Source organism: Nylanderia fulva, unplaced genomic scaffold (assembly GCF_048542155.1).
Source record: "Nylanderia fulva isolate GAGA-0341 unplaced genomic scaffold, ASM4854215v1 Scaffold15, whole genome shotgun sequence".
Lineage (NCBI taxonomy): Eukaryota > Metazoa > Arthropoda > Insecta > Hymenoptera > Formicidae > Nylanderia > Nylanderia fulva.
In genome coordinates this window covers 1,974,374-1,983,825 of record NW_028189730.1, presented here as the reverse complement: position 1 = coordinate 1,983,825, position 9,452 = coordinate 1,974,374, and the positions used below count along the sequence as shown (strand labels likewise).

At 25.9% G+C, this 9,452-nt stretch overlaps 1 protein-coding gene across 1 annotated transcript; it reads left to right on the top strand.

Annotated features, from left to right (window-relative positions):
- Positions 1-6,509: 6,509 nt before the first annotated feature.
- LOC114939027 (juvenile hormone acid O-methyltransferase-like) lies at positions 6,510-9,452 on the top strand. The gene is made up of 6 exons (XM_029313251.1): positions 6,510-6,540; positions 7,004-7,208; positions 7,328-7,499; positions 8,370-8,505; positions 8,930-9,071; positions 9,211-9,452. Exons 2-6 carry the CDS (start codon positions 7,025-7,027, stop codon positions 9,450-9,452), a joined length of 876 nt encoding a protein of 291 aa, XP_029169084.1. The 5' UTR covers positions 6,510-6,540; positions 7,004-7,024.

Below are 9,452 nucleotides of genomic sequence, written 5' to 3'. Positions count from 1 at the left end.
TTTTATTTTCTCCATCATTTATTTACCCGATATTGCTGAACCATCAGTTTAATAGTTGAGTTCCCTGTGTTGAGTAGTTCTAATAACTAGTTATTTTTATTAGTTGTTTATTACTTGTAACTTAACAACTTCTTTATTTATATAATCTCATGACTAAACCTTATACATATGTGAGAAAGAACTAGTTCTAATAACTAGTTCTTATTTATATAGCCGACTAAACTTTACATGTGAGATAGATAGCTTCACGTGCGGCGCATAGTGGTAAACGAAAGAACTATTCCTAACAGCAAACATGAAGATGTTGAGAGGATTCTCTCAGCTATTCTCTGAACATCCTTCGGATATATTGTGCTTTTAGAGATGTGATATAATATAGCAGTAATATTTTGCAATATCTCCAATAAAATATTGAGTTATAATATTTGCATAATATTGCTGCAATATTTGTAATATGGCGCAATAGGGAAACATTTATGCAATATTTCGTGCAGTGGGGGATATTCAGCAATTGCAAGCATAGCATGACAAAAAATGCAGTAGATAAAGTCTGCAATTCCAAAGTTTTAATTAATTACATTTTAATTACTTATAATTTATTTATTTTATATAAAGGTAAAACATTTGAATTAAGATATTTTTGTTGAAATTTACGATTTTTTTAAAAAGTATATTTTAATTTTTAAGTCTTATCTCTTTCTAAAACAAATATGTTAAGTCAATTCTTGCCTCTTTTCCGCGATGCTGGTTATAACTATCTCGCGTTGTATGTTATATTCGTATCGAGAGGCTGTTATCGCAAGACTTAGCAATTTCATAGTGTTCAAAATGAAATACAATTTCGTAACTTCGAGTAGCTGTTATCGCGAGGGTTAGCAGTTTGAGAGCTTGTTCCTATTCCTATATGAAAAAAGTCATATAGACGCGAGAAGTGTACGTTTCGATATGTATCACACGTATTGTTGCCTATTTGCCACGTATGACATATCATTGATCGATTATTCTATAGTGAAATCTACGGTTAATGCTTTATTTTCTTTCATAATTTAAAAGTTTAAAGCACTAGCAACGATAATTAATTTCTTTATAATTTTAGAGTCGAGTATATCGTTATGTCATGTTACGTATTCTTTTATATTTTATTATCAGACGGAAAAACATTTCATCCCTATTTTAAATACATTCTTTCATTTTTCAGTTTCAATTATTATTAGTCACTTTGAAATTTTAAAGTCGAGAATTCTTACGAGTCCTATACGTCTGATTACGTTTACCCATACGGCACAAAATATTATAAATGTTTTCAAAAAATATTTTTATAAAATATTGCATAAAAACATTTTAAAAGTGTTTTAGGAATATTTTAAAATGATTTAAAAATTTTTTGTAATAATATTTTTTAGAACTTTCAAAAACTTTTAAAAATATTCTTCTTTATCGCTCAGACAATATTTTCTTAAATATTTAATACATATTTTCAAAATATTAGTTTAAATCTATATTCAAAAATATTTCTGAAAATATTTCTTAAACATGAAAAAGCGGACATAGAAACATTTAAAAAATAATTAAAGAGTAACAGATGGGCAAAGAGCACGATCTTAGTGTAAAGTAGTAATAAAGTAATAACAGCAATCAATTGTCAAACGAAATTCCGTTTGATATGTCGAGATAGATCGTTGTTATTTGACTGATATCGCTGTTATTCTAAAGTTTGTCACTGAAGATGGTTAAATAATAACCGAAACGTTTGACAATTGATTGCTGTTATTATTTTATTACTACTTTACACTAAGATCGTGTATGTACTCTTTGCCCATCTGTTACTCTTTAATTATTTAAAAAATATTTTTGAGAATTATTTTAAGAAATATTTTTAAAAGATTTTAAAAATATTTTTTATTATGCATACTATACAGCATAAAATATTTTTAAAAGATTTTAAAAATATTTTGTGCTGTATGGGATGTCACGTGTTCTTTTTTTATATTTCTTATTATCCTTTGAAGGATCATTTTATTAATGTGTTCGAATATTTTTGAACGCGCTCTTCCATTTTTTAATAAGTTTTAATTATTCATAACAATAATTAATTTTTTTTTAATTTTGAAGTTCTTATTTAGATTATAACGTTAGGCCATTACAATACGTCTCGATTCGATACTAGTCGAAATTACATATTGAAAAAAAAATATGACAATATACAAAAGCATTTAGCACTTGACGTCTTTACTGCTCGAGAGTTGGCGCGCGAATGACAGCAATAACACGCTTGTTGAAAACATCAAGCCCGAATACCATACAATTCACAATTTGTTATCGAGATATTTTACGTACTATAATATTAAGGTATATATGCACGTACAATATTAAATCTTACAAGAATATTTTAATTTATTTACAGATTTTTATTCATTAATCGATTTAATGAATATACTTATTACACGAAAAATGCATTTCGAGATTTATTGTCGCCATATATATATAATTATGCGCAGTAACTGTAGAAGTTAATAACTTATTAATCAATTTTACCATAGAACATAGTTTTCCGATATCGATAGCATTGGCGTGTAGAAAAAGAAGTATCGGTGAGGAAATGACAAAGTTGAATATAGCATGCTATTCATAATGCGTTGCCGAAATATATTATGTATTAATAGCACATATGTATAATTATTATTTATACCTACATTTATGTATATACATATGTGAATAATATACATATTTAATAAATTATGTGAATATTATTAATATTTACAGTATATTGATATTTTAATAATAAATGCAGAGAATTATCTGTATGTATTATTATATTAGTTACAAATTTATGTATATTTGTTTTTTATTGATATTTGTAGTCCATTTAATTTTTATATATATATATATACTATATCTTCTTAAAATAAAACATATTCTTTGACATTCATAATCCATTAAAATCGTGAAATAAAAAAATATCAATATTATTTTATTTCTTATTTAAATCATTGAATATATATTAATAACTTCTGTATACATGTGTGCTAAATATTTTACAATATATATTTTGTAATCTAAAAAATTAATATAAAGTTTTCCTCTTACATTTAAAAAAACATAATAAAAAAATCGAATATACGTGGAAAAGGAGAAATGAGTGACACTTTTGATAAAATTTTGATTATTGATAAAAATTATTTATGTACAGATATTAAATACTTGAGATATATTCCAACGGATTACGATTAAAGACTTATATAAAGTATAATTAAGTATAATTAAAAAGTATAATTAAGTTTAATCACGAGGATTTAATAACATATTGTTCTAATGCTAATTTATATGCTAATTCTAAGTTATATGTAATTTTATATGACGCATTTTCTCTTAGAATTGACGCAATTTGACTATAATTAATAATAATTACAAATAATTATTCGATCGAACAAATAATATTTATGTATTTAAATCGATTTTTATATTCACATTGGGAGGTTACTAAATACTATAAATATTCTGCAAATAAAAAATCGTTATACAAATGCTTTTTTTGTAGTTCGATCAAATAAATAATTAATATGTTATATATCGACAATATCAAATAATAATTATAATTCGCTCGTATATTGTTAACAACAAATAACTTATTTAAAGACCAACACAAAGAGCACTTATTAAGGTAATATAAAATAAACGATTTATTCCATATATATTACAAATAAACGTTTTGACTGCACGCAGCCTTCTTCAGTAAAAATTCCATTCAAATCAATTTACTATATCATGAAATTAATAATGTTTCGTTAATATGAGTCGAGAATTAAAAACTACCGTGGCAGTTGGAAATGAGAGATCTTGTCATACGTGACTTTCTTTGAAGAACAACATATATTATAATGCGGTTGACAACAACTATTTCTCGCATAGAAACGAAGAAATTGTACGGAATCTTTCCAACATCTTAAATGTTGTCGCATCATAAGTTGTTTAATATGCACAAGTTCAGCGATATATATTTGTTTTTAATGTCAAATGACAAGTCTACTGAGCATAATTATTGAGCCATACTATATAAATAAAAAATCTTTTTAATAATGTGTATAACAATTTGATTGATTAAATATATATAAGATTAATAAATATATACAGATGGGGGTTTGGCTTGATATCTCTTACGTTCTTCTAATCTCTTTTACATTTTTATTCCAATTATTCTGACAAAGGAAAGTTTACTCGAATGACTGGTAACAATTATTACTCGTTTTTTTTTGCATGATTCGTTGTTTTGCACTTATTTTAACTTAAAATAAATTTATTATCTCGATAAGTGCTTTATAAAAATGATTCAAGATATATATAATTAGAAGATATATAAAGAGTAAGGCCAAAAATCACCTGTTTCGCCATTCTTGAAATCCGATTCGTGCTAAACGATAGTTATATAAAAAAATTATATAAGAAAAAATTATATAAAACATATAAAAATTATACAAGATCGTGCTAAACGATAGTTATATAAAAAAATTATATAAGAAAAAATTATATAAAACATATAAAAATTATACAAGAGATTAATCCTCCGAAAGTTTATCTTTCAGCTTGAGCCCAGTCTTTATCTCTAAGATATGATGGATCAAAATTTGCATACTCTCTTAATTCATTAATTCCGATAGATAGCCCAGAGTGAATTGCAAATTAATTTCAAGATATTTTCTCGCCAATAATTATCATTCTCGATTACATCGTAGATTCCCGTAGTCACTTTCATGCAATCCACTCTGCGCTATCTATAAAAAATGACACTATTTATGAAAACTAACGGATTAAGAGAGTATGACCTTATCGCATTTGTGTTATCTATGGAAATTAACGGATTAAGAGAGTATGACCACTGTAAGATCTTATTCTTCATGTATGCAAACTTTGACCCATCATATTTTGAAGATAAAGAGCGGGATCGATCTGACTATCAAAGGAATAACTTATATATAAACATCGTTTTGACTTATATATATAAATATCGGAGTACCAAATTCAAGTTGCACTTCAAGTAGTCTCTCCTGCTTACAAGTTCTCTTAGAGTGCAAAGATAGTCTATAACACGTTGAAAAGTCAAGTTTAAATCTACAGATGTAAGTATCATCTACGTTTCATATAGATTTTTACTTAAGTTTAAAATTCAGTCTTTAGCAAATCTAAATCTTGTATAAAATGCTGTCATACAAAGTTATTTACAAAAAAGAATTCTTTTCACTAATTTTACAAACAGATTATAAATATTTTATAATTGTTTACTTTGTGTACTCCTTTTCTCTAAATAAAGTATTGTGAGCTAAATATTGCAAAAAAATAATATTTATATATCTTGATATTTATATTATCTTATAGCAATATTCTATTATAATTATATATTTTAATTGTGATAAAGAAAAGAAACTCTAATATACTAATAGTAAAAAATTGAAAAAAAGCTGATTAAAGAGCCTGTGCGTTGGAATTAAAACGCAAATTTATTGATTTAATTATAAATATAAATTTAAAGTGTCAAACAGGCAATAAGAGCCAAATCGCGGATGACAGTACGTTATCTTAACGAAACTAAATTTTTCGTTAGAATTAAAAACCTGTGCACAAGGCACCAAATTTTTACTTGGTCACGGCCAAGATTTAAAATTGGAATAATCTCTACAAGGGATTATTTCCTTAGGGGAGAACAGGGGATGTATGGAATTAAATCTCTTGTAGAAATTATTCCAATTTTAAATCTTGGCCGTGACCAAGTAAAAATTTGATGCCTTGTGCACAGGTTTTTAATTCTATTATAACAAAAAATTTAGTTTCGTTGGGATAACGCACTGTCATCCGCGATTTGGCTCTTATTGCCTGTTTGATACTTTAAATTTATATTTATATTTATATTACAGAGCCTTGTTAAAGTCTTAATTTATTAATTTAAATTAATTACGCAAAATTCTTATTGTACATTACACCATTATATTGTGTGCTCACTTTCATTATAAACACTTTTATAATAAAGACATTGAATGTTAGATCAAATAAAAATGTTGGGCGGATTTTTTCGAATTTTTTTCAAAATATATATAAAATAAATGAATTAATGATGAATTTCACAATATTTATTAAAATTTAATTTTTTCCTGCGTCGATTTTTTAACGTTTACCCACCGCTGGGTCTGTCAGAGCCTGTTTCCAAATTCCGACGTGTGAACACACTTTTGACTGGGAAGGGACTGAAATATTAGATCATCAACTATAATAAAAGACTTATTTCTGGAATGTTATACATAAAAGAACATAAAAATAGTATAAATTTAAAGAAAGACATCGAATCTCTTGAAAGCTGTTATTTTGACATTTTAGAAGAATTATCTGACACACATTTTTAATTAAAAAAAAAAAAAAAAAAAAAAAAAAAAACAAATTAACCTTTAACTATTGACAACACTATTAACTATATAAACAGGCTACGATATAATAATGGCACATATTATTCCTTGATATTGCAGAGTCGCAACAACCAACACATAACATCAATTTGTAAGTTATTGCTAATTTATATTTTTCGGAGTGTTCTTCATTAGAATCCTTTTAATATATCTATTTTGTGGGAAAAAAAGAGCTTGAATAAATGGGAGTCATTTCGTGAAGATGCCGGAATAGACTGTTCGCGCTGTCCAACGACCAATTTGGACTCCGTGCATTTAATTGAGAGATGGTCTTAAACATAAGACATCTAAGAATAATTGTTTCAATCATTGTAATTAAATCAAATGATAATCAAAGTTTTGTCTTTATATAGCTTGCGAGATTATATTTAAATTTCTTTATTATATTTTATAATTTTATACTTGCGGTTGATTGTATTGATAAAGACCTAGTAAGATCGAAACGTCTACATTTATATTATGAATAAATAATTTTTAATTATTCTTACATCTAAATTATTTTGGCTCGTATATTTGGTCTACTTTTCATGTTTTATTAATTTTATATATTATAGTTACTTGAACATTATCATAAAATGGAAGTAGCCGCGCAGTACGTATGTAATAATGTCATGAAAAGCAATGTATCACTTGTAATCGACAAATTTGCCAAAGAACTAAAAGATATATCTGGAAAATGTATGGATGTTGGTTGTGGACCTGGAGATGTAACAAAGAATATTCTTCTTGCGGCTCTTAATCCAAAAGCAACAATGATCGGTAAGAAAAAATAATAAATCGTAAAAGATTTTGACAGCTCACGCACGCACAAAAATAACACATAATGTGATGAAAATTAATACTAATTAATGTTAAAACTATATATATATTATATAAAGGCACAGATATTATGACAAATATGATCGGATACGCAAATAAAATGTACGGTGACGAAGAACGACTCAAATTCGAAGTGTTGGATATTCAAAGGAAAAATTTGCCCGAGAAATATATTTCAAAATTTGATCACATATTCTCATTTCACACTTTGCATTGGTGCCATAACATTCGGTAAGAAAAACAATTATTAAATAAGCATAATATTAATACTTTTCGTATTGTATAGGAAAAAACTTTTGCTTATAATGTTCATAGACTTAAAATTTATTCTACGCTAAGTGTGAATTATCACATCGGTGAAAACTACACATTGATCTCGAAGCTCTCTCGAAAAATCTCGAGGCCGAATGGCTTTTTGCACCTTTGCCCTAAGACGCGCCTTTTTCGAGATAAGATTAAAAAATATTCGCCGATAAAGTTCTAATCAACATGTTATGAATACATATTCTAATATTCTAAACTTATTATAATTAATGTTTTTGACAGTTATCAGCTGATTTCTGTCAACAAAATATTAATCAAAGAAAAGGTATTATAACATGTTATTACTATTTTAATTTTTTAACAATACTAAAATCTCAAAATTTAAATAGCAAATTAACTCTTTATTAATATTTCTTGACAAAATCGGCTGATTAAAGCATTACATTAGCAATATGCTAATGTAATGATAATATATTAAAATAAAATAATATATTTAAAAAATTAAATGTTATAATATCTTTAACGCAATTAATATTTTAATTCCAAAATCAGCTGACAATTGTCAAGAAATATATTAATCAAGTTTGAATAATTATATTATTTAAAATATATTTTATTATTTTAATTTTTACAACGTATTATTTTTTAAAAATTTAATTACCAAATTAACACTTCATTTAACTGATTTTTGTCCAAAGTTAATGGAGTTTAAACTTTATATTATATTTTTAAATATCAATCTTTTAAAATAAAATTAAGGAGTGGCGCACGTTACGCGAGCGTTTGTGTTGTTTTAATATTTTTTTAAATTTTAATTAACATCTTGTTCTTTAACAGCCAAGCATATGAGAATATTTATCGTATGCTTCAACCTGGTAAATCTATGCTTATATCAACCGTAACGCATTGCCCAGGCTTGTTTGAAGCTGTGGAGATTATGGCACAAGATGCGCGATTTTCACCGTATATGGAGGTGAGTACAAAATATAATATAAAATTAGATTGCAGAATAATTTCCGCGTAATTATGAAATTTTAATTTTTACCATAGTTAAAATCCACTGAGTGCACACTCATAAATTAATTAATATATGATTATGATTAATATAATAACGATTAACATGATAATGATTAACATATATAAAATTTAGTTATTTTACATACTTACATACTTGTTTTACATACTTACATATATTATTCAACATTTAATTTTGAATGCAACTTTCTGTTTTATTTGCGAGGCTATCGATATCAAATATAACAGACTTCAGTATTTATGAAATTTTCTTTATTACATAAATATAAATAAATCTTTATATAAAAATAAAATATTATATGTGTATACACCTTGCATATTGCACTTTTTACTATAAATTATTATCAATTATCTTTATACAGAATAAACAGAAGTATGTTGGGTCACTTCATTATTCGACCCGACCTCACGAAGAGTTAAAGGAAATACTTGAAGATATCGGATTTCAAGTTCACTATATCAGTCATCAAGATATGTACTGTAGGAATACAGAAAAGTTTCTATGTAAGTATTTTCCTTGATATATGCATGCAAAAATTAAATTCTAGACTAATTGATTAATTAGCATATTTTTCAATATTATTATTTTTTCTCATTTATTTGAATTATAATTCTATGTTAATCATACTTTTTATTTCGATAGCCATGGTTACATCACAGTATACTTATGAATTTTTGGATAAAATGCCGCATAATATAAGAGAAGAATTTAAGAATGAGTTAAGATATAAATTTACGAAAAAAAATATCAAAAACTATAAAGAAAGTCAAGATAATTTTAAGTTATATAATGAAAAGGATGAGGCGGATATTCCTGCTTTATATTCTGTACTGATAGTTTATGCACAAAAAAAGTTTCATAGTGGTATAGATATCTCTTCATGA